The sequence below is a fragment of the Paramisgurnus dabryanus genome, chromosome 3 (assembly GCF_030506205.2).
Source record: "Paramisgurnus dabryanus chromosome 3, PD_genome_1.1, whole genome shotgun sequence".
NCBI classification, from domain to species: domain Eukaryota; kingdom Metazoa; phylum Chordata; class Actinopteri; order Cypriniformes; family Cobitidae; genus Paramisgurnus; species Paramisgurnus dabryanus.
Genome location: NC_133339.1, coordinates 37459801 through 37485853, shown reverse-complemented (window position 1 = coordinate 37485853; position 26053 = coordinate 37459801). Strand labels below are relative to the sequence as shown.

Here is a 26053-nt window from a genome sequence, read left to right as displayed (position 1 = left end):
GCCACTCTAAAATGTGCAGTTTTACTGTATTGAGGTATCGAGGGGGGTCTGAAAACCAGTAAGGAACAATATTTGAGGGAAATGGGCCTTTTGTGAACCTAGAAAAAGATTTTTTTTGTTTAGCTAATGAAAAATTAAGAAAATTTTAGAGACACTTAATCCACGAGACGAGACGCGAGATTGGGTTCACGAGACGAGATGATATTTTTACACTTTTTAAAAAATCCTCAATGATAAAATAAATGAATAAGAAACTGAAATCACGTCATTTTTATAAGTTTTAACTAATCAAGGAATGTCCCTAACAATTATTTTGCTAACTGATAATGAAGTAATTTGTTATTTTTGGGTAATAAAAATAGACCCAAGTGAGCAGTAGCCTTTAAAATTACATCTGTGTGAGGGTTTAATCTGCTGAGACTTCTGACACTGATCAACAGACAAACACAACGCGTCTCAGACTTCACACTGGTTCCCAAGCGAACATTATTGGAAACCCAAACAAAAAAGCAAACGCTGTAAAAGACAAATATAATGCATGCACTGTAAAAGGGTCAAACAGAAAGCTGCATCCTCCGGAGGTCGCATATGCAGGCTGCATACGTCATCAAGGTTTATTTCAGATCATTATCTGAGCATTACATTCGCAAGTCGTGATATTACAACAAGTTGCGATTAACTAAATAATTAGTAAACTTCATAATTGTTAATATTCTCTAATAAGACAGTCTTTATGAAGTAAATGCAGTTTAAAAATGCGACCTCCGAATGATGCAGTCTTTTATTTGAGAAACGGCCAGCATTTCACCTGCAGAAGAAATCTCGCGAGACACATTTAATGTCACACCATTAATTTTTTCCAATGCATTTCAGTCTGAATGGTCAAATCTCAAATATGCATTTTTTTCATGATCAAGAATGTGCCAGGTAGGTAATTTTATGCAAAATGTACAATTGTTTTTTCTTCAAATAGCGAATTGCGACACTCGAACTGTAAACAAGTTATCAGGTGAGATGCAGGATATCAAGATAAATGCAACAAAACAAGCAATGGCGGCCCGTGACTTCTTTTTTCGAGGGCGCTCGATGCAAAGTTCGTCACAACATGTATGTAGCCCCTCATGTGTGTGGTTCGTAATTTCAAAATATGTGTTCTTCGCGTTGAGCTATACCATGTGCATCACTTGTCTTGTCAAAATAAATGCCTGCTGCAGACGCGTCTAAAGGGTTTATGATAAAAGAGATGCTCGCTTTTGCCAGATACTCACATAATCTCATGTGTAATCCCAGTTTACTGTTAAGGGAGTGTCTTGCGTGAGCATCTCTTTTATCATAAACGGTTTTGACACAAGTGCAACAGGCACTTTAGGGCTCCAGACTGCCACCAAATGGTGGCATATTGCCACCAAAATTTGAGTGTGCGCCACTGAATTTTACATCCAGTCGCATATGTGCAACCAGTAAATTTGACCTTTTTTGGAAATGTGAAACTGAATTTTAAAATTTAGCACATTGTACTTTCTGCATCTATCATCAAAGTATTTATTAGTAATAATGTGAATATTTGGTTAGCATGTTGATTTACGGTATGTGCCCCTAAATTTTCTGGTTGCGCCCCTAAAATTTTTCAGTTGGGGGCCACTGTGCGCCTAGTGAAAAAAAGTTAGTCTGGAGCCCTGCACTTATTTTGACAAAACACGTGATGCACATTGTTCACATGATGCAACAAACACATATTTTGGAAACACAAGCAACACACATGACACATTGTGCCCCTCGGATGAGCAGTCACGAGCTGCCACTGAAAACAAGACAACATTTTTGACTTCTCATCTCTTTCAACACTATTATCAGATATTGACTATGCAGCATAATGCAACTTTTGTTCTTGCAGCTTATTGGAGCATTGCGCTTGCAACGGCTATTTCAATCCCATAAAAATGTTGATAAAAAAGTGATCAAAGTGTCCATCAAATGCATATATTTAAATGCACAACAGGTGTACAGTGAACCTACTGAAGTATTCCCTAGAAGGGATTTCCCTAGGTCTAACCAACTAGAATTAAATATATATGAACAGCAATTCCAGAAGTCATTTTTATCCAATCCTACATGGGAAAATGAACTTGAAAGGTATCATATTTAAAAATCACCTGAGCAAACAGGTACTCGAGAGAGGTTATCTCCAGTAGAGGAGATGATATCTGATCCACCCCATTTCCACTCTTTGGCACATGACGCGTCACAGTCGGCTCCTTTTCGGCTAAGCCATGCCAGTTACGGAAATAAAATCTGCGAAACAATACAGTTAATCCATTAACATGTACCACTTTAGTTTAACGTATCCCCGCACGCACGCACACAACGACATACCTCATACGGAAATGCAACAACAGGCCTGACTGGTTTTCTGTGTTAAATCTGTGATTAGGACTGTACCACCATAAGGAAACAGGGTCGTATAGCGCAAACAAAGCATGGCAGACTGGAGTGATACCTGAGAAAGAGAAAAACACTTTCAATCACTGACAAAGAAACAAAAGCACAAGTATTTCATGCCACTGGCACCCAGACCTACCCACAGCCTTGGCTGCATCGATGGTGAGATCTTCAGCTGTCACCTCACCCTCCCGGTAAGACAAGTAGTGTTCGCTGCCTTTGGTCCAGAACAGAAACACATGAATACCAGGACCTTCAGGTTGTCCTGTGGACGTCCCTGCCTTGGGTCTTCTTGAACGTACTCGTCTATACATCATCCATTGACATTATCCAGAACCTGTGTCATAAACAGGGGGTTTCCAGTTCTTTCAGCTTACCACAAATGTATTCTAATCTTATAATAAAATTACACACTTCCTGATCTCCAACTGAGAGTTGTCATTACAGTTATGCTTAGTAACAACACACGATCTATGACAGTACGACTACACCTGCGCTATTATTGATACGGCATGTTTTTAGTACTGTAATGTCCGGGGATGTTTTTTGAGTAATGTGTCCACAGACTTCGTTAATTAACAAACAATATCGACTATAGCCTAAAATAACGATGCTTATATCCAACAATGCGTGTATTGTCATAGTACCCATAGCGCAATATCTCGACAAGACACCCTTTTATATAAAACAAACATATAAGCTACTTCCTGTTTTACAAACAGCCACTTGATCTCACGTAAAGATAAAAACTCATATGTATAAAGTTATAAAAACTCATCGTAGATTATGATTTACCTATAGGTTGATGAACGATGATGTTTATCTCTGTTTTGTTGTCCTCTTATTACAGCATTTATCACATTTGCGCTCGCGTAACTGACATTACGTACAGTATTTTCACACTAGCTACGTGCACAAATATAGGAAGACGACGAAATCAGAAAGTCTGTTTTAAAACATAACCAGACGCCTACATAGACAGCATATCAAGCGCTATAGATGCGTTGTGAAAGCACATGATCATGCTGACTTGATAAGCAGCTAATAAGGATTGACACACAGTCGTCTAAATGTTTTCAAATTAAGAGTCCCTTGTACATATTTAGCACAAAAACATGAAGTACAAAAGGCTTCTTAAATTAATCAAATGCTATTTTTTTTCCGTTAACTGGTTAAATAGTTAAAATGACAAAATTAATAAAAACAAATTTTTGATTTTAAAGTGTTGGTTATGCAACATTTGGAAGATTTGGAAATATATTGTTCACTTCATACCGGTTCCAACACTGTAAAGAAAAATCCTTGCTGCATTTAAATGAAATAATAAATATTACAATATTTTTACTATTTAGAAGTTGTTATAAATTTAAAAAATAAAGTTGTAATAATATCTTAATTTCATTTAACTTAATTTATTTCATTTATATCAACTTCTCACTAGTCAAGAGAGTTGAAATGACTCGTTTAAAGTAAAAAAAAAAAAACGTTTGTGCAACAAGGATTATTTTTACAGTGTACAGATTCATTTCTGTACATTATTTATATCATGTTTAGCATAATGTACAGCTGTTATATACAATAATTTTACATTTAAGGGGAAAATAAAAATGACAACACAGTATAGCCTGATAATAATTGTGACTTAATACATTAATTGTTGTTTATTGTTTAATGCATTGTTTAATAGTAAAAAAAACATATATAATTGCTATCATCAAATGTGGTAACATGGATATGAATGTTTTCTTGGTTAATTGTATTAAAAACAATGATTTACAAAACTACGTCAATTATTTTGCAGCTGGTATATTGGTACATAACAATGCATTTGAATTGTTGTTGAATCAACAGGATTTGAAACATTTATTAGCATTATCTGTACCTAACAAAGAAGATACATAGGTCATTGAGATAAAGGCTCCTTCATAAATGTGTCATATCAAGTAGGCTGTTTCAAATTAATTGGTATGGTTTATATATCAGATGAAGTCAGGGGGTTACTATTAATTATTATTTTTTAATCAACTGAAACTGAAGATGAAGGGGAATTATTTGTTTTTATTTGTTTATCTAATATAATTAACTGAATGAATAGGCACAACAACATTTTACACTTTCACTCATTTATTTTTACATACTTTTGCTCTGTCTGTGCTTACGAACAATACAAACATAATTTTAAAGTACTTGTTAGGTCCCATATAGACATCCACCAGAGGGAGCAATTAGACAACTAAGCAATTTGTCAAATATGGGACAGGAAGCTCTATAAATAAATACACCGACTCTGGTTTCTTGAGGTGGGGATAGTTGTAACAGTTCATTAAGAATGTTACAACCAACCCCTTATCAAAACTGTGATTTCTTTTCAAGCAATAGCTATTCTGATTATTCAGAGAAAGCCTGCAGTTAAAAGTAGGCATGGAAATTTTGTGAGACCAGTTGCTAGGCTATCATGTTACACTGTGGACAGATATTCGAAAGCCTCACACAAGCTAAAAACAGATGGTTCAGGTGAGAAGCCCCATACTGTTGAAATCAGAAATCAGGCTTTTCACACTTGAAATAGTTAGTTCACGCTGTCACACTTTACCAGAGATAACCCTACACTCTTAAAACGACCTTATCTAGATCAGATTTACTAAACGGGGGCAAATAAAAAAAAAGTGCTAATGAGAGTGGTAATATAGGTGGTAATAGCCTATGATAATTTAATTTGAACATTTAGTAAATAACCAGCAGATATTACTAATCTCTGCGAGTTATTTACTAAAAAAAGTGCACATTAAATAACAAAGGCCAACAGCTGATTTCCATAATGACCTATAGGCTACAATTTACTATGAGCAGGGCAAATTAGTTCAGAGTCGCAAATAAGCAGAGCTTATCTTGAGTTCAGCACCACGGACATCACAGCGGAAAATTCGGGCTGTAATTCCAGCTAACGAAGCCACAAAACAATTAAAACAACTGGATGACAAAAAAAAAAAAATGAAGGTTTACAATACATTTTGAAATGTCTGGTATTGTGTGACTTTTCCTTATGACCCCTATTTTATTTACTTCAGCAAATAAAAAATAACATGGCTTGGAAAATAATATTTTTGAATAATATGTTCCATATTATTTCCAAATAAACTGTTATTAAAACAATACTCTGCATTGTACAAAGCACTCTAAGCTGTCTGTGATGCCTATTTTTTTATCAATAATTTTATCCATTTTATTCAGGCCAATCACAAAATACAGATTAGCTGGCCAATCAGGGACACAGCGCTTTTCAAATAGATGAGTTTTGTACAAAATCAGTTTCAGGAAGACAGTATATCTGGAGCTACAAAAATGTATGGTATGTGGAAAATAATGTGTTTTTTAAACCATTGTATATTACCAAATACACAAAATAATGTTGTTTTTAGCAATGAAATAAATGCACTTTAAAAGAGGTTTATAGAATATAGGACACCAGTTCTTTTATCCTTTTATCTTTTAAGCTGTGAAAGTGACTGGATTTTTGCAAGTACTTAGAGGGTTTTGCATCAGAAGATAGCACAAACAAACTTTGAGTTACTGATGCTCAAACGAAAAGTGTTACAACCCAGGGTAAAAATTTTCACTGGGGACAGGGGGGACATGCCCCCCCCCACTTTTCAAAATCTCTTTTGTGTGCCCCCACTTTCAAAGTCATTTGTCATGATTTTTTAACCGCACATTGTCAGGACCGGGAGTCTGCCTTAACTTAATTATTTCCTGTTATTTTATCAACATAGTTCCTAAACGTTTGTGAGTGCAGGAAATAGGATTCAAATCAAAAACATTTATTGTGTGTCCAACCACTTCTCAAACCAAAGATACACACTTGTTACAACCATCTCATAAACACTATTTTTAACACCAAACATGAACATAATTACAAATAACGTAAATTGTGAAAACAAACTCATTCCAATACACCAGTTGGGTATACATAATTGTTATCAACCAATAAAAGATGCTAAGTAAAATCCAAAATGCTGTTTTGCAGACTTTCATTTTGAGTATGGAAATATTTGGGCAAGAGAAGATAAGTGGCGCCTTTACAAGATATTTATTTTATTTAATAACTCATTTGTCCTTTCTCTATTGTAAGAGATTTTTTATGTGACAAACTATTTTACAAACACAGATAATTTATTGTGAAGTAACACTCCATGAGAATTTCCTGAGAAAGTTGGAAAAAGGTTTCCTGTGGAGACTAGATGTAATATTTAATTGTGAATCTATTTTAATTGTTGACTGCACTGTCAGAAATGGTCCCTAGTTGTCACTGTGGTGCCTTTTCAAAAAGGATTACTTTGCACCTAAGTGCAAAGGGATACCTCAAGTACAGAACATATTGGTATCATGTATACATATTTTTACCCAAATGACACATTTAAAGAGCAATGCCCAAGTGACAGCTTGGGGCCATTTTTTGACAGTGTAGAAAATTGAGTTTTCCATAACAAAAATACCCAAGCAGTAGGAAATAAATAGCATTGTAAAAATTACATATTTTATAGTCCATTCAGGAAAGAAAATCACAAAATCACACTATGTTCATTCTATTATTTTATTATTGGTTAAATGAATATTTATAAAAACGAAAATAAAATGTTAAAACCATGATCACAGCTGGTCATGAAACACAAACCTGATTTTATACATAACAAGTAAAAAGGTTTGACTCTCATATTTAACAAATCAAAACCCCTGAATAAAGAGAGTCCTAAATATAACATGTAAATGTAAGTAAGCAAGGCATTAAGATGGATCATTCTAGAGTCAAGCTACATTTTAAACATGCGTGTTCAGAAAGTCCTGAGCGCACGTGTGGATCTGTGCATCTTTCATGTCTTCTCAAGGTCTCTGGAGTTAAACACCTGTCAAACATATTAAACAGAAAATGGTGGATTAGCATTAAAAACTTTTTCATTAAAGAAAAGCACCACCGTTTTTCAATATTTTACTATGTTTTTACCTCAACTTAGATTAAAATTAATACATGCATTTTTTTCACTGCGTGCACTTTTTATTTTTGTACAGCGCTTCTTGAATGTGTTACCATTTAGCCTAGCCCAATTCATTCCTATGGCTCCAAACAAAAGTTTTATTTTGTGCCACCATACTTACTCATGTAAGTACTCATGTAACTTTAAATAGGGAAAACATGGAAGTGTTTGGTGGCTTCTAAATTCATCCCTGTTTGGAGGCATAGGAATAAGGGCTATTCACTTCCATAGTAGGAAAAAATAATACTATGGAAGTAAATGGGGTCCATGGATGGTTTGGTTTCAAATATTTCTCAAAATATCTTCCTTTTTTTGTTCATCTGAACAAACAAATTGATACAGGTTTGTAACAACATGAGAGTGAGTAAATTATGACAGACTTTTCATTTTTGGGTAAACTGACCCAGACACACATTAATATACTCATATTTTTTTTTATTGCAAATCTCAAACAAGACTCTGTTTTTAAATTGGTCTGTTACTTTTCCTTGTGTCATAATACCAATGAGTCCATCAAACTCAACCTCATTACCGTAATAAATGATGTGGGTTTTGTTAAGCAAGCAATGTACCTTGCAAACACAGTCATTGACGTAGTCTGGCCAATACTGTCACAACTTGTTGTACAACATGGGCAAATGATATAAGAACTATCTGTTGTAATACAATTATTGTAACCAGCATTTTTGCAACAGGCTACAGGAAATCCTGTTGTTGGCATCCTGTTGCTTATCCTGCTGAACAGACAACAGGAGTTTTTATGGTGCCAAGACAGTTTTTGGCTGCAGGTTACTGTTGGTGGACAAGTTTGGTGTTTGTTGTGATGAAGTTTTGCTGGTTACCCTAGAAAGGAAGTCAAAATATGTAACCCTGCTGTCACTGGAGCGGTACCCTTTCAAAAAGTACAGCTTTGCATCTAAAGTGTTGATAGTAGTACTTCAAAGATGCATATTGGTATGGTACGATACCAAATACTATACATATCTGTACCTAAAGGTACATATTAGGACCCGTGACAGCTAGGGAACCCTTTTCGCTATTTTTTCTAACAGTGTGCTTATAAGCATCTAATTATGTTGCTGCTTTCATGCATGTGTGAAAAGCCTCTTCCTGTCTTTTTATTTGTAGGCTGTATTTTATGGCCCCGACATTTGAAGTTTCCTTCCACTTATCTAAGGTTTGATGGAGAAACGCTGGTGAAGGAATGTGCTATTTTTTTGCAGTACTGGAATGTAAAGCAGTGTTAATTTCGTTGACGAAGACGATGACGAAAAATATTCGTCAACGAACCTTTTTCACGGACGAAAACTAAATAAAAACTAAATAAAATCATATATGATGACGAAGACTGTAACGAAATATAACTGACGCTTTAGTCAACGAATAAAAATAAGACGAAAATGTTAGGGAGGGACGAGTGGAGAAGGGATCCAATCAGAGCTACTCATTTTGTGGGACAGTTCGGAAGAAATCCAATCAGAGCGAATCTTTGAGGGTAGGTTGATCTACACAGGCAGCAGTCGGCAGAGTCATTTTGAAAACCCGCGGCAAAGTTTGTTTTCACAACAGGTTGTTTACATTATATTTAGTTGTACAGTCTTAGTTCCCAGCTTTGGCTGATTTCAGTTGACTTCGCTCGTTAGCAACACGCTAACGTTTTGCGGTGCACCCGGTCCGAAGACATGTCTCATTAACAACAAAAATGTCAGAGCTAGCGTCTAATCTGATCACACTACAAATATGACAAGACGACAGCCTGTAAAGACGACTCATCCAGAAATACATGCGAAGGTAAGGATACACGCTAAGGTTATTTTATCAGATAAACCACAGTGTTTTCGCTAAACTTGGTATAACATAGAAACGAAAGGAATACACATCTGAACTGTATTGATTGTATTGGGTTGTCTGAATTAATACTGAGTATAAATATTCAGTGTCCTCAAATTGAATGAAATGTGTAACGTTACTATTATAGTAGATGTTGTGGTTTTACATGACTGGACAAAGTGCGTGCGTAAGTGCGTGCGTAAGTGCGTGTGTGTGTCTCTGTCTGTGTGTCTGCGTGTGCATGTCATTTAGGGACAATGCATATCTTTTTCAGGGACCATGTATATTTTTAGGTAGAGCGGGCCTTATGCTTATTTTATGTGATATTTTTTTTGGTGAAAAAGCCACGGTCAGTTTTTTTGACATTAAGAATAAAATAAAATACGTGCTTTCTATAACAACCATTAAATCTGTGTCTGTATTGCATATTCAAACCTTAATACCATTCCATAACAGACTAAAAAACTTAAGACTAGACTAAAACTCTTATGATATTTCGTCGACTAAAACTAGACTAAAACTAAAAGATTTCAGATGACTAAAATAAGACTAAAACTAAATGGTGTGTTATTCAAAAGACTAAGACTAAGACTAAATCAGAATTTGCTGCTAAAATTAACACTGATGTAAAGTATGTCTTATCTTGTAGGAGTATTTGTTAGCACGATCAGAGGATCAGACTCCACCCATCTCACTAGATGGTACTGTGATGCAGTGTTACCACACCTAGCGTTTCCAAATTCACAAATTCCTCTTTCTGTTGTGCAATTTCACTCTTAAAAATAGAGGTGCTACAAAATGATTTTCATATCGATGACCCGTCATTTTTTTATTTCCGAATAACCACTTTTTTGCTTTCCTTTCAATGGTCTAAACATTTTCCTCTACAATAACCTTTTCTGAATGCAACCATACAGACACAAAAATGGGTCTTTTATGGCATCGTGTGTCACCCTTATTTTTAAGAATGAATTTTTAAAGATGTTTTTGCTCAATTTAAAAGAAAACACCACCGTTTTTCAATAATTTACTATGTTCTTACATCAACATTAATACATCTTTTATCAATGCGTGCACTTTTAATCTTTGTACGGTGCGTCGTGAATGTGTTAGCATTTAGCCTAGCCCCATTCACTCCTATGGCTCCAAACAGGAATTAATTTAAAAGCCACCAAACAATTCCATGTTTTTACAATTTAAAGACTGTTACATGAATAGTTACATGAGTAAGTATGATGGCACAAAATAAAACTTTTGTTTGGAGCCATAGGAATGAATAGGGCTAGGCTAAATGCTAACACATTCAAGAAGCGCTGTACAAAGATTAAAAGTGCACGCATTGAAAAAAATTGCATGTATTAATTTATCTAAGTTGAGGTAAAAACATTGTAAAATATTAGTGCGTTGTGATTGGCTGAATACCTCAAGCGTGTGATGGAAATGTTAAGCCCCTCACCATATTTGAAATATCAGTTCCCCAAATCTTCCCACTTCCCAAAAGTTTTCACTGGAATGGTAACTATTAAAAGATAATATGTACAATTTTGGTACCAATCTGTACCTTTGAGGCACCAATATGCACCTTTTAGTTACAAAAATATACTTTTAGAGAAGGTGCAACCTTGGAGACAACTTTTGTACTTTTCTTGTACCTTATTTTTGAGTTTCGCCTCTTTCTCTGCACATACATTTGGGTTGTTTTATGCAAATCTTCCCACACAGTGATGTAAATATGTGGGGGTGTGGTTCAGGAAGGCACGGATGCTCCTTCAGTTTTAGTAAGAATATCTATTTGGATTTGAAAGTTTAATCTTTGCAACTTTACAGATTTTCAGCTTTTAACACTCCGAAAGACATTATTTAAATTCACACAACTGTTCACGCTGATCTTACCTTTGGATTTGTGCTTGATGATGAACTCTTTGCTCTTTTTCCCCAGGATATTGGATGCGGTGCATGTATAAGCCCCTGGGCCCAAGGATGTCACTGTCAGAACTGGCTGACTATGAACTTTCTGGAGGTTTGAGGAGCTCCAGGTATACACAGGAGGGGGGTTGCCCACTGCGACACAGTTTAGCACTGCTTCTTCACCATTATTCACCTCCAGTATCTCATCCCCTGGACTGGAGAAATCAGGGGGATCTGAATAAAAAAAAAATAATATACATGACTTCAAGATATGGGTTTGAATTGTTTGGACTTGTCTAATGGCTTACAGTGAACTGAAATGCTGAGAACATCTGACTGCACTGTAGGAGGAGGTTGAGGTCCTTCTGCTCCCAGTTCCAGCTCCGCTTCACATCTGTACTGAGCTCCATCTTCACCTCTGGTTGGGACGATCAGAAGGGTGGATGACACCTGGACGGGCGTAGCAGGTGATAACTCTGAGAAGGAGTGGTTGTAAACCTCAGTTTGGCCTCTGTACCAGCGTAAAGCGAGGTACTGAACGGGTGCAACGTTCTGCACTTCACACAGTAGCTGGTACTCTCTTCCCTCCACCAAAGGACTGGTGTGATTCACCACACTTATAGAGACGCTGTCTGGTTTCTCTGCATGAGGACGACAGCGAACATTTGAGACACTTAATAATCTGTATTATACATTTTTTATATACAGACAGTTTCAGCAGTAACAACATAAACAAACGGCTTTTGTGGAACAAACGTGACTTCTGGTAAACTCTGCCAAAGTTTTTTTTACAGTAGTTTATTTCTGACACAAACAAAATAAACAAGAAGTAGATTACCTTAGTTAAAATAATAGCTAAAGCTTATCAAAAACTACACTAAGCTACATTAGCGGCTCGTAACTGCTCATTTGAGGGGTGCAAATTCTAAATATGTGTTCGGAGTGTCATGTGTGTTGCTCGTGTTTTTAAAATATGTGTTTGTTGCGTCATGTGAACCATGTGCATCACCCGTTTTGTCAAAATAAGTGCCTGCTGCACACGCGTCAAAACCGTTTATGATAAAAGAGACGCTCATGTTCACAAAATACACGCAAGACACTCCCTTAACAGTAAACTTTGATTACGCATGGGATTATGCAAATATCTGGCAAACACAAGCGTCTCTTTTATCATTAACCCTTTAGATGCGTCTGCAGCAGGCACTTATTTTGACAAGACACGTGATGCACATAAGATCTCCCGACGCGCAGAACACATATTTTAAAATTACGAACCACACACATGACGGCTACATACATGTTGTGACGAACTTCGCAAGTTCGCATCGAGCACCCTCGAAAAAATAAGTCACCGGCCGCCACTGCTAAGCTAACATTACTGTGTTGAATGTGACACAATGTTAACTACAGATCAGCTGTCAAACCTCCCTTCAAATAGCGGTGAACTATGATTGCCGTCTCTCCTCGTCTTTAGGAAACCAATAGGCCTACATTTGTTATTTTCAATGAGGTATTTGTTCAAGAGTTCAGTTTAGCCACTAGCCAGACCATTAAACAAACAAAGACAGAAAGTTAAGCTCCATCTAAACGCATAACCGCAACAATGCACCTGTATCCACTGAAACCGTCCATACACATTTATACTGCAAAAAGCTACACTCTCAACCCAGCATTTGGTCAGAAAGGAACAAACCCAGCCAATGGGTTAAACTAACCTGAATTTTTTATATTTGACCCAAATATAGGTTTTAACAACCCAGCATGGGTTAAATTACAACCTGAAATTAAAGCTGCAAGCAGCGATGGAAGGGCCCTTGCACGTATGAACACCACCACCTGATGGCCTTAGGAAAAACACTGAAAAGTGGGGATATGAATTTTAGTGTGCAAATATATGTGGATATTTTAATTAGACTAACCAATTATGAGTTAGTATTGTTAAATCTCTAAGAGCAGTGAATCAGTGTTTTCTGCTGCCTCTAGGTGGGGCTATGACTGTATCTGTATTTTGCTATGTTGATGGTTTCAGGCCGGGCCCCTTATTAACCATGTGAACAGTGGCGGAGTGGCAATCGGGAGAGTCGGGACTTTTCCCGGTGGGCCGGTAGTGTTTTAAGGCTGCGAGGGCTGGTCTGATAATAGCCGTGCTTTCAGTCTTTAGTCATGCACTCCTTCCACACTAAAACCTATTTATCATATATTTAATATGCTTCAGCGCTCAAAATGTATCTGGCCGCACCGCTCTCTCTATCAAGCCCGTCTCCCCTAGAGTTCTATCAGCCAATCAAAAAATAAAGAAAGAGGCTACACAATAGCCAATCAGAAAATAGGACTGTTGTATCTGGGTAAGATTTAACGCAACAACCAATAAAAAAGCATAGCCTCGCACACCCACAGAGGAATGGAGCTCCGAGCATCACTTTGAGCAGCACAGAGTAAGTCTGATCTTCTGTTTTAATGTTACAACAAATGCACAACTTTGACACAAACAATGACAACTTGACTGCTGTTAGAGAATGTTTCCCAGATAATCAGCATCAGTTTTTCACGAGTGTATGTAACTTAGCCAACAGTTTACAGCCTGTTCACTGACAACACCTGCTCAGAACACGTTTAAGCCTCGTTAAATTTTCGTTATCACACGATGACTGACATTTTGTCACATAAAATATCTCTCTCCAAACAGGCTTAATAATTTTATAAGCAACTGCTTTGCAACAAAAGTAAGCTTTAGCTTACCTAAAACTAGGGAACTGTTGACTTTAAGATCTTTTAAAAAATAATTATTACACTTGGTATTTCATGTTGTTTTGCAGTCATTTTATTGTAATTTTAGATTTCAGCATTTGCTTATTTACAGCGAACCATTTTCTTTTTTCTTTTTTGACCACAGAGGGCTGGTGGTCTATGAAATTTCCCGGTAGATTTTTGGGTTCCACTCCGCCCCTGCATGTGAAGTATTGGCAGGTTGGACATTGTATGAATTACAACAACTTCCAGTTTCATACTGAAACATCAAACTTTGCCAGTTTTAGCCACGGCGCTATGACTGTATGTGAATAATTCCATGTTGATGTGTTCTGGCCAGTTCACTTATTAAACATGTGGAGCGTGGGTCAGATTAGACATTGTAAGCGTGAGTTAGAACAACTTCCTGTTTTATGCCGAAAAGCAGAAATTTGGCAGGCCGCCACAGACACACCCTCCAATGAAAAGTCAAGATCTCCACAATTTAGCATCGCAAAGGCCTTTAGATGACACAAACCAAATATGATTTTAATCTAATGAAATCCGTAAGAGGAGTTTGTTAAAGAATGAAGCCTTGAAATGGCTGAATTTGCACTCAAACTACAGAGAAAATTTAGAGCTTGGCTCCAAGAGACTTTTTGTAGGTCTTGGGGTGATACATTATCCTATCACATTTCATATTTGTACGTTTACCGTATGGGGGGGGGGGCTTCTCTCTTAAGTTTTTGTAGGTGGCGCTATAGAGCCATTTTTACACCTCCAGTTCTGAAGCCTATTTCAAATAAAACGTTTCACCACATTTTACACGTATGCAACGTTTCGTGTCTTTTTGAGCTTGTTTAGGCTGTCAAAATTGAGATTCATTTGTCGATACTTTGCGAGGCCGCCACGGAGACGCCCCTTTAACGAAAAGTCAAGGTCGTTGCTATTTATCATCACACAAGGTCTTGAGATTAGACTGATGAAATATGATGCTGATATGGTTAAATCTCTAAGAGCAGTAAGTCACAGTGTAAAACATAGTATTTCCTGCTGCCTCTAGGTGGCGCTATGACTGTTATTGAATTATGCCATGTTGATGTGTTCAGGCCAAGACACTTATTAAACGTGCAAAGTCGGGGGCAGATCTGACATTGTATGCCTGAATTACAACAACTTCATGTTTCATTGCGAAACATCACACTTTACCAGGCCGCCACGGACACGCCCTTCAACGAAAAGTCAATATCTCCTTAAAGGGATAGTTCGGCCAAAAACGATATTAAACCCATGATTTACTCACCCCCAAGCTGTCCGAGTTGCATAAGTCCATCGTTTTTCAGACAAACACATTTTCGGATATTTTAGAAAATAATTTAGATCTTTCAGTTGATTAAATGTAATGTTACGGAGTCCACCCATAGTCCACGACTTTCAAGTCCAAAAAAAGTGCGTCCATCCTTCACAAATTAAATCCAAACGGCTCCAGGATGATAAACAAAGGTCTTCTGAGGGTAATCCGTGCCGTGTTGTTGTAGAAATATCCATATTTAAAGTTTTATTAACGTAATAAACTACATTCCCGTAGCGCCGCCATCTTAGATTCCTCTGTATTCAGGAGAGAGTATTAGCGTAGTGTACGCACTTTTCTTAGTGACGTATGACAAATTCGGAGGGCGGGGGCACAGAGCAGCAGCAGAGTAGCCTCCGTAGGCTGCGTAACACTCATCCTGAATGCGGACGCGACTAAGATGGCGGCGCTACCGGAAGGTAGTTAATTACGTTAATAAAACTTTAAATATGGATATTTCTACAACAACACTGCAAGGATTACCCTCAGAAGACCTTTGTTTATCATCCTGGAGCCGTTTGGATTTAATTTGTGAAGGATGGACGCACTTTTTTTGGACTTGAAGGTCGTGGACTATGGGTGGACCCTGTGACATTACATTTAATCAACTGAAAGATCTAAAATATTTTCTAAAATATCCGAAAATGTGTTTGTCTGAAAAACGATGGACATATGCAACTCGGACAGCTTGGGGGTGAGTAAATCATGGGTTTAATATCGTTTTTGGCCGAACTATCCCTTTAATTTATCATTGCAAAGGGCTTAAAGGAGCATTTCACCTGTAGAAACATTAATCTTTATTGAAAGTGCTTCATATTTGTAGTCTGAATGTAACATACATTTTGAATTTGATGCCTATTTGACCGAGAAAAGGGGTGTTTGTAGTCTCAAAGATATTGGACTTCCTGTTTTCAATGATGCAAAATTATGATTTTTACATCATTGAAAGAAGGAAGTGCAACACTGAAATCAGTATTTCTCCTGTCTCAGTGGCAACTGAGTAAATGATGCACAACCATTCAAAAACATGACTGGGGTTCTAACTATACAAAGCTTAATGCAAATGGGTGGAGTGTCCCTTTAAGATAAGTCTGACCAAATATGATGATGATTTGATTAAATCTCTAAGAGCAGTAAATCACGGCATAAAACATGGCATTTCCTGCTGCACCTAGGTGGCGCTATGACAGAAGCTGAATTTTGGCATGGAAATGTGTTCAGGCCAAGACCCTTATCAAACATGAAGCGTGGGTCAGATTGGACATTGTATGTCTGAGTTATACAACATCCTGTTTTATGGCGAAAATCAGAAATTTGGCAGGCCCCCACGGACACACCCTCCAACGAAAAGTCAAAAGCTCCGCAATTTAACATAACAAAGGCCTTTAGATGATACAGACCAAATATGATGATAATCTGATAAAATCTCTAGGAGGAGTTTGTTTAAGTATGAAGTCTGGAAATGTCAAAATTTGCACAGAAATCACACCGAAAATTCAAAATGGCAGACTTTCTGTGGGGTTTAGAGCTTGGTTCCAGGGACTTTTTTGTAGATCTTGAGGTGATAGATGACCCTACCAAATTTCGGATCTGTACGTTTTTCGTAGCGGAAGGGATGTTCTTTTGAAATTTTGCAGGTGGGGCTATCGAGTCATTTCTACAAGCCCACTTCTGACGCCTATACCACATGTACATTTTCGTCACTTCTGACGTGTATGCAAAGTTTCATGAGTTTTCAAGCATGTTTAGGCCCTCAAAAATTTGATTTATTTCGGAGAAGAAAAAGAAGAAGAAACTGAGCAAAAACAATAGGGCTTTGCACCCACCTGCTCCTCAGTGCTCGGGCCCTAAATATAAAATTTTTCAGGTTAGTTTAAAGATCGGTTGGGTTTGCGTTTTTTTTTAGAGTGTACAGATCAGGTTTACCTTAAATATTTATCATGAGGCTTTTAATGTACTTACTGTATAGCACAAGGTTTAGTTTTTCTTCACACTGCCTCGGTGCGGTGAAAAACACACCATAGCAGATCGGCTCCTCGATCCAGTCAGTCAAGCTATCCACCCGCCACTGAACGCTCAGGTCATGCTGTATATGTGATCCACCAATGACAGAATCCCATCCCAGCTCGCGTACCGGACGAGAAGCAACACAGCTGACCGACACCGGATCTCCGAATTTCACCACTACTCTAGAGGGAGATATCCCTAGAGAGCAACTATCACCTGACACTGAAGAAACAGCATCAATATATTACTCATCAAATGTACTTTAATGTAATGTACATAAACCAAACATAAACATTGATATATGTCTGTGAAATCCAGGTTAAAGTCTCATATGTCATTATGAGATAAAGTAGCATCAAAGTTTATATTTTCACACAATGTTCTTTACATTAAGATTTCATGTAGAAAACAGTAAATCACAAATAATGACTTTAGCTGGGTTTTCACAGGCAGGGTTACACATTTTACACATATATTATAGTTTTATGTTATACATACATGATAAACCATTAATAAACCTTTCTGTAAACACCTTTCTATAGTGGATGCACTTTCCTACAGATATGCAGTATACAGTTTAACACTTTAATCATTTAAACCTCCTCTAATCTTAACCCAAAATGTTATTTGCTCACAGAAAATATCTTACCTATTCCGATAATGAGCAGACCAAGAAACCATAAAAGAATATCTTTCATTTTGTTTAAAATGGATGAAATCTGCTATAGTCCAGGCACAGAGGCAAGAGGAATTCCAAGGCAGGTCTTGCTTGGCAACTAAAACAGTGAACTGTGTCTGCTAACAAAAGCCTTCCCAAAGTATTGAAGGGTCTGGAGGGGGGATTGAAACACTGGGCCTCATTAAAATTAACTCTCACTTTGCTTGCACTTTAATATTTCTCATGTGTATCCTTTTATATCAGATGATATGAGTATAGTGTCATGAACACTGAGATGTGAAGAAAACACCTTTTTAATTTTCAAACATTATTACATTGCATGTTTTTGTAATAAAAAAAGCGCTTATGATTCAAGTTTATTGTCTCAAGTGTATTACATTGAATACGTTAAACCAATTCTGTGCAACTGTCCACTGTTAAGATGTTTGTATATAGCAACTTTTCATATGCATTTGCATCACAGAGCATCGTTCATCTGCTATTGTCAATCTAATTAGATTTCATTTTCAAATTTGCCAACATTGAAATTGCTTGATGCAGTTTAAATGCTAAGCCTATGACTTCCATTTCACTGTTTATGCGTAGTATTTTTACATTCTTCATTTATCCTGGTCAAAAGCTACTGAGTTCCAGCAAGCAGTCTTTAAATGTGTCACAGCACAGCGGTTTCTATAGCAACACACTGTGTTCAAGCACAGACCATCACTGTGTTAAACACACACAAAAGAGACACATAAAAGACTTAATTTGAAAAGCATTAGACATGTGTTAATGTGTTCCTCTAAAGTATCAGTTTTTATAAAAAAAACATCCACAAAACTTATTTTATGGGCTGGTGTGAGACTGCAGTGATTCAGAGGTGGATTCATAATCGTGCTACTCTCCAGTTTAGGTCTGAAAAAGTTAGACCATTAAAAACTAAAGTAACAGCACATCTTAGGTATTATTCATATCTGTAGCACACATTGTATAGGAGGAGTTTTAATGCTATATGGGAAATGTTTCGAAAATCCCCAGTATACTGATGTTTGTTGAGGACAAGAGTAAATGTTAATAATGTAAATGCTTTAAGCACCATTAATTATTTATGAATATTTCAGACAGCATAGCTATAAACACAGGCTAGAGAGAAAATCCACACACTGTTGGAAACTTTTGGTGGACGTGTGATTTTGCGATGTCACACCACAAGATGCGAGACTTTCCAGGTATGAACACGAAAAGTTACACCATTAACACTTTCGTAGTATATAAAACTTTTCTAGATGTTATCATAAAGTGTCTGCACCAAAAACAGTTATTTACCTCAGGGACTCTCCCAAATTCCAGAAAGAAACTCAAGCAGTCAAAGTTTTGCACAACCATCTGAATCATTAAAGTCAATCAAAGGTCATTGCCAGGGTCATGTTCTAAAGGAAGGAAGTGAAAGCGTATCATTCGTACAAGTCTGCAAAAACGTTTGAACTTCTAAAAATAAGTGATAGCAGTATCTAACCCTTCAACACGTTATGCATCACTTTTTTAAACACCATGCACATTAGACCAATGCTTTACCGTAAAAAAATAAATCACAGCTTTTATTTACTTTAACAGTCACTTTGAAATTCAAAAAGATTAAATAAAAAATCCGAGAACATGCTTTTGTACCTTCTTCCAATGACAATCCTAAATCCAACAAAAAGTGTTTTTACTGTTGAGTCTCGACAATGGCTAAGCAGGACAGAATTACATTGTGTAGACTTCCTGTTAACATAAAGTGGGATTGTTTCCAGCTACAGAAAACTTTCAGTTTGGTTTTTATTTTTAAATATATTTGAAAAACAAAAAGCTCTTTTCTCTGTCTGTAAATTTCAGTTTAGATTTTGATTAACAAAAAGTTAGATGAATGATATTTTTACACAAGCAACACAAATAAAATAACCCTTAGGTTCCCCTTTATTTGTGTAACCTACAGTTTTCATAAAATGACATTGAAGTTGTTGCAAAGTTATAACTTTACCCAATGGCCGGAGTTAGCAAACCGACAGAGGGTTTGTTGTAATACTTGTTAGTAATTTCCATTTAAGCACAAAAATTTAAAATGATTCTGTCTAGAGGTGATTATTGTTTGTACATCTGTCTATAATGGATAGATATCCACACATCTCTCATCTAAGCATCCTTCTATTATAAATGTATGCATAAATATGCTTGAAAGGGCCGCACAGTTAAGAAAAAAAAAAAAAAATCATAATTGTCTTTTATTTCCCCTGATATTGTACTGTTATCATTTTAATAAATTAAATTTACATTGATTTCATTTTATTATCCTTATATATCACTTAAGGCTTTAAAAATGCATTAAACATTTAACATGTAGAAAGATCAAACAACTACCAAGTCTGCATGACTCATCTGTTTATTTTAAATTGCTTGTTTGTGAAAATATATCTAAAAGTTAAATATGTTTTTCTTGGGGGGCAAATTAATTTTAGCTTAAAAACAGGGTGGAGTTTCTCTTAGCACACTAACGTAGCAGAATGTGTATCAAAAACATTTTGTGCCCACAAATTGATTGCGCAAAAGGTCATGGCCCATGGGTTTGACTTCCAGCCAACACAAATGCTGATGAAACTATATACCTTAAAATGCACTGTGAGCCACTTTGAATAAAAGCATAAGCCAAATGCATAAATGTAAGTTTGAAATAACTTTGAAATAAAATAATAAATAATTAAAAATATTATTATATTATTATTATATTATATATATGAGTTTCGTTGCAAAACGAGATAAATCTGTTTTTAATTTTTTTTTTGTCAAAAACATGTTTATTAGTATGTTATCATGTTATTATTTATATTATATATATTTATATGAATAAAATTATAATAATAAAAAATATTTTAGCACAGAATGGGGTAATAGAAACAGAAAAATAACTATAGGGATGAACCGATACACAATGTTTGTACTGACACTCATTATGCTGATATTCATTTAATTAGAACAACATCCACCGATTTCAATGGATACGGGAATTCCAGGTTTCAGAAGAACAAAACTGCAAGGTTTCCCAGGATTTGGGACCAAAACTTTAAGAAAGCCTGCAAGAACACCAAAATGACTGTAGAAGCGTTAAAAGCTGTGAATTTTTGTCAATTTAGACCCTTCTGTAACTTATACCAACGACGGAAATAAGTGCATGTAACAAAATATGTGGGAAACATTGCTAGAATATATTGTATTGCAATAGGTAACATTAAATTAAATCGAAACTCAACAACAGATTTATAAAGGAAAAGGTTTATTAACAGTATACTGACTTAAAGTTACAATTGAAATGGTTACAAATCCAAAATGATACATTGAAACTGACCAATCAGAAAACCACCTTTAACCCCCACTGTACAGGACAAACAAATCTGCTAATACTCAATGAGCACAGGAATGCACATGGTACAGAAGGCTATGACAGAGAAATTAATACATTCATGTTTTCATAGTTTTTCTCAGCCTTACACTGATCGTTTTAATTTTTACTGTTACTGTTAACATTTTCAAGCAATTCAAAATAATGCGGCCAATGTAAATGCTTTTATTTGCCGATACCAATTATAGGCTGATATATGGGTCCACACCTAAAAATTCAACAATACATTCACTGTAAAAAAATCCGTAGAAATTACAATGTTATTGCAGCTGGGTTGCCGGTAATTTACCGTAGATTTACATTTATGTTATTTACTGGCAAGAGTTTGTTCAAAGTTAAATACATTTTAAATATTAACAAGTCTTTATCTTTACAGAATAAAACTATACAATAACAGCCTCATGCAAAGCATTCTGGGAACCAGAAATCATCATCAACCTTTTTCTGTTTTTTGCTTCAGATTTTGTTTCCCAGAATGTTTTGCTTGATGCTGTTTTTTAGTTTTACTCTGTAAAGACAAAGACTTGTAAATGTTTAATTTTCATTTAACTTTGAACAAAATGTTGCCAGTAAAAAACATACATTTGAATCTACGGTAAGTTACCGGCAACCCAGATGAAAATTCTACGGAATTTTTTTACAGTGGTTTGTTTAAGTTATGAATAATATCCACAATGTTTCACATTCGTGAGATGTCAATGCAAAAAAGTGACTGTCGTGAAAAAGTTGCTTTAAAAAAAAAGAAGTGGAATTAATCTTCTGGGACTATCCCTTTTGTACATTCCTCACATGACAATCCTTAAAGCAACCAGCAGCTGAAGAAAAGTAAGATTAAGCATGAATGTGATGCGACTGCCTGTAGAAGAAAAACAGAAATTGTTACAAATAGAATCAAAGCTTAAAAATTTTAGATTTTTACAGAGCCCCAAAACCAGTTTAATCTCATTTAATTGAAAAACACACCTCCAGAATTTATGATGAACTCTTTTTTGGATTCTCCTAGAGTGTTTGTAGCAGTGCATGTGTAGTTTCCTGGAGTCAGTGTAGAGGATGAGAGCACTGCTGAACTTTTCGTCTCTTTTAAATGCTCTGAGGACCAGGAGTAAGTAGGAGGTGGATTTGCTGCTACCGTACAGTTCAGAGTGATCTGTCCATCTGTTTTCGTGATGATCTCCTTTGAATCCATGTGTTGTGGTGAATCTGGGGAGGACAGAAATTAACTCCTTAGTACAACAAATCATAATTCTCAGTTACGTCACATTCAGCCATCTTTATGAATTCACCTGGGCTTTTAATTTAAAGATTATAATTTTTTGTTTTATTTAGTTGTATTATTTAGCAGGTCAGATTGTACCGGACATAGGATTATCTCATACATGGACTAAACCTCACAGATTCTACAGACCAGGATGAAAAGAATTCAGCTAATTCTGTTACTCATTCAATGTCAAATGTCTTGCTCTACCGATAATCTGTGTAATATGAAAATCTATGAATGTCGGTGACTCACAGAATGGTATGATCCAAACACATGCATATTTAATATTCAAAAACTAATGTTAGTTAAATTAAGACAAAAATAACAAAAGCTTAGCAATGACTCACAATGTACTATAGTCTGAAAAGGTTTTGATGGAACTTTAGGAGGAGGTTGAGGTCCATCTGCTCCCAGTTTAAGCTCTGCTTCACATCTGTACTGAGCTCCATCATCATCTCTGACTGCAGTAATGTTAAGTGTAGATGTTTTATTCACTGGAGTCTTGATGGTGTCATTGAAGGTCTCAGTTTTCACTTCTGTCTTTCCTTTAAACCAATTCACAGTAAGATTCTTTACAGGAGCCACATTCACAATGTCACACTGGAGATCATACTGTGAGCCTTCTCTCATTGGTCCTGTGTGATCCACTGTGTTGATGGAGACACTATCTGGAGTCTCTGTGAAAGAAGATTTTAAAAACTGATATTATATCAATGAATGTAGATATTATATTCTGTATTTCAGTTAAAACTCACATGAAAACTCACTGTAAATAATGATTGGGAGAAAAGATTGAAATTGTTTCGTCCTGTTGTAGTTCATGTAGCACTGTGGCCGTATGTCCCATCGTCTCAGGTTAGACACTCTCAAGGTGATCAGTTTGGCTTTGGTCATGGGTACTGATCCTACAGGGGCTTCCCAGCCCATCCCATCATGTGTTTCATTAGTGCTACAATCCACTGAAACAGAGCTGCCGTACTCCACAACAACACTCGGTGGGTTGAGCTTTAAAGGACATTCAGCTTGTGTACCTGTTAAATATGAATATTAGAAAGTTAAGTTAAGTTATAGCATAGAATAACAGCACTCAAATATCAGATTACAAGCAGACTGAAAAAATAAAGTGTTGTTTTAACTTCAAACTGACTACTGGTCACGTGTTGAGGGTTTGATATTTTATAGCGTTGGGCCAATGCCACATACATACATTTGACGGAGAAATGCTTTTGGATGGTCCATAAAATCATTTAGTGTCACAATTATATAATAAAACATAAAAGCACTCAAACATTAATTACTGAATGACATTTGGAGTAATTTCACGTTATATACATTACTGAAAAATTAGAGAAAAGATTAATGGTAAAAGTTTACTGATACCAGCTGTTTATTGATATAAAAAGAATAAAAAAATGAATTTAAGACAAACCTGTGAAAGTCACTAACTGAGAGACCACAGAGAAATAAAAAAGTCCAAGCAAACCCTGAAGCATGTTGTATGTGTTTTAAAAATATAAGAGGATATGAAAATAAAAAGTTCCCTCAACTTTATATCTTTATCTTTCTTATAGGCCTTTATCTATATTTAATTCCACTGAGATCTGTGACTGAAAAGCTTCACCTCAAGCAGATATAAAGCTAAAACAAACCCCACCCAGAAGGGTTTTCCTTTCACTGATATTTCTGGATGTGTGCCAATGCCATTACATGCTTCTTTAACACCGGAAAATAGAGCAAAATAAAACATTTAGAAATAACTAAGCAATCATATTTTATTACAGGATACAAAAATACATGATCATAAATTCACAATTTAGGAAATAGTGTTTAATACAAAATGGGTCTGTTTTTTCACCCTCAAGTTTTTATTGTGAACATAGAGCCATCCTGTGGTAACTGCAGGACACAACAGACGAAAAGTTCTGCGCATGCACATTGTGGCACGGCACGTTAGTGACATCCGCTGGACACAATGCAATGAAAACATGGGTAAACAACAATAACTAATGTAATTTATTTTATAAAAGTAGCCATCAGCAATATTACTCATCAGATATACTTTGGGATATTTGAAATATGCTATATAGATAAATAAGGTGGTTTGTGTATTGTATGGAAAACCATTAGCCTACTAGAATATTAGGCTACGCATTCCCATCCACAATTAGGTGTACTTTTTTTCCATTAGCACCGTTGTAAGAGTATATACATATACAAGTCCATAGATTTGACCAAAAGGATAATAAAAATTTAACTTTTCATTAAAATCCATGCTTTGGTTCTAAAGACCAAAGCATCTCAAGTCTGTGCAATGAGGTGTTGGGATAGATAGGGGCTCCAGCCTCCCATGACCCTGAAATAGATTAGCACCGTCTTTCAGATTTCAGATAATGAATGGATGTTCCAAAGAACAAAGAAAGATATAATCATGACACATAATGACAAAATGGCTGAACTAACCCCTCTTCTTCTTCTTCTTCTTCTTCTTCCTGCATTCTACTGATTTATACAGTTTTTATCCATTGTAAGAGGACAAGTCACTGATAATTCATCACAAAAGATTAATTCAACCAGTTGCTGAAGAAGAAAAATAGTTCAGAAAGTTATTTTAACAACTAAAAGTTGTTCCTCTATGGCATCGCTGTGAAAAAAACTATTTAATACTGTTTTTTTTATTCTGAAGAAATAAATTCTTGTTTAATCTTGTGGCCTCGCATTACAAATCAATGTAAGTTCAAGTTCAATTGTCAATGTTGTTTTAAATAAGGAATGTTCAATCTTAACTTAAATGATAAATTGATTTAAATCTCAAGATCGTGTCAATATCACCTTGCTATCTGGGAGCAGTCATCTTGGGTGATGATGATGGCAAGAAAAGTTGTTGCTCTGTGTCTCTTTCTTCTCAGCATGTTTAGGATGTTGCAGTATTTAAAGTCTTCTCCATGACTGCACTGTATGTTCATCTGTGGGTTTGTAAGTTACATTTCTTAGTGCACCAATAAAACACTTTTTCCCTTCCCATGGTTAGCGTACTTGAGTTTTCCTCTCAGTAGTAGGGACTGAGTGAGTTATAACTGCAGGGATGAGGGAGAAGAGAATTTACAGCGTTTCTTTTTATCCCCTTAATTACACTAAGAAGTTTATTTAACTCTTTGTAAGTTAAATCTTGCTCATCATCTTCAGAGGTCTTACCATCTGTTTCCAGGGCCTTTGGCCTGTATGACTTCCTTTTTTAAACCAACTGTGGTGTTTACATGAGAAGTCGTCTTCTGGTTAGCTAACCTTTGTATCTTCCTCTTTTTAAAGAAATACAGTAAGAGCAATAGCAGCCTTCCCACTTTCCATATGTCTCTTGTTCCATTTCATTCGGTAGCTTTGACGTCACGTCGGACTGACGAACTGTTAAACAAAT

The 26053-nt window shown here is 36.1% G+C and overlaps 3 protein-coding genes across 3 annotated transcripts in view; all 3 read right to left on the bottom strand.

Moving 5' to 3' along the window:
* Window positions 1-3390, bottom strand: part of tyk2 (tyrosine kinase 2) — a 23246-nt gene extending 19856 nt beyond the window's left edge. The window contains exons 1-4 of the mRNA XM_065253959.1: window positions 3235-3390; window positions 2579-2776; window positions 2374-2497; window positions 2154-2292 (exon numbers count right to left, since the gene is read on the bottom strand). Of these exons, the coding sequence (XP_065110031.1) occupies window positions 2154-2292; window positions 2374-2497; window positions 2579-2756 (441 nt within the window). The 5' untranslated portion in view covers window positions 2757-2776; window positions 3235-3390. The remainder of the gene's footprint in view (window positions 1-2153; window positions 2293-2373; window positions 2498-2578; window positions 2777-3234) is intronic.
* A 3626-nt stretch (window positions 3391-7016) lies between these two features.
* On the bottom strand, window positions 7017-18098 carry LOC135751486 (vascular cell adhesion protein 1). The gene is made up of 5 exons (XM_065270195.1): window positions 17942-18098; window positions 17248-17514; window positions 11516-11848; window positions 11193-11441; window positions 7017-7340 (listed from the first exon to the last, which is right to left on the bottom strand). Exons 1-5 carry the CDS (start codon window positions 17988-17990, stop codon window positions 7333-7335), a joined length of 906 nt encoding a protein of 301 aa, XP_065126267.1. The 5' UTR covers window positions 17991-18098; the 3' UTR covers window positions 7017-7332.
* A 3142-nt stretch (window positions 18099-21240) lies between these two features.
* Window positions 21241-24268, bottom strand: LOC135735784 (intercellular adhesion molecule 1-like). The gene is made up of 5 exons (XM_065254369.2): window positions 24071-24268; window positions 23409-23672; window positions 22989-23318; window positions 22347-22583; window positions 21241-22239 (listed from the first exon to the last, which is right to left on the bottom strand). Exons 1-5 carry the CDS (start codon window positions 24132-24134, stop codon window positions 22169-22171), a joined length of 966 nt encoding a protein of 321 aa, XP_065110441.1. The 5' UTR covers window positions 24135-24268; the 3' UTR covers window positions 21241-22168.
* Between the last annotated feature and the right edge of the window lie 1785 nt (window positions 24269-26053).

Coding starts and splice junctions, on each gene's coding strand:
- LOC135735784 (XM_065254369.2), bottom strand. CDS start 24,134: ATGCTTCAGGGTTTGCTTGGACTTTTTTATTTCTCTGTGGTCTCTCAG. Junction 23,673..24,070: donor TCAGTTAGTGACTTTCACAG/GTTTGTCTTAAA, acceptor CATATTTAACAG/GTACACAAGCTGAATGTCCT. Junction 22,584..22,988: donor TTTTCAGACTATAGTACATT/GTGAGTCATTGC, acceptor TGTCCTCCCCAG/ATTCACCACAACACATGGAT.
- LOC135751486 (XM_065270195.1), bottom strand. CDS start 17,990: ATGAAAGATATTCTTTTATGGTTTCTTGGTCTGCTCATTATCGGAATA. Junction 17,515..17,941: donor TCTGCTCATTATCGGAATAG/GTAAGATATTTT, acceptor CTGTTTCTTCAG/TGTCAGGTGATAGTTGCTCT. Junction 11,442..11,515: donor TCTCAGCATTTCAGTTCACT/GTAAGCCATTAG, acceptor TTTTTTATTCAG/ATCCCCCTGATTTCTCCAGT.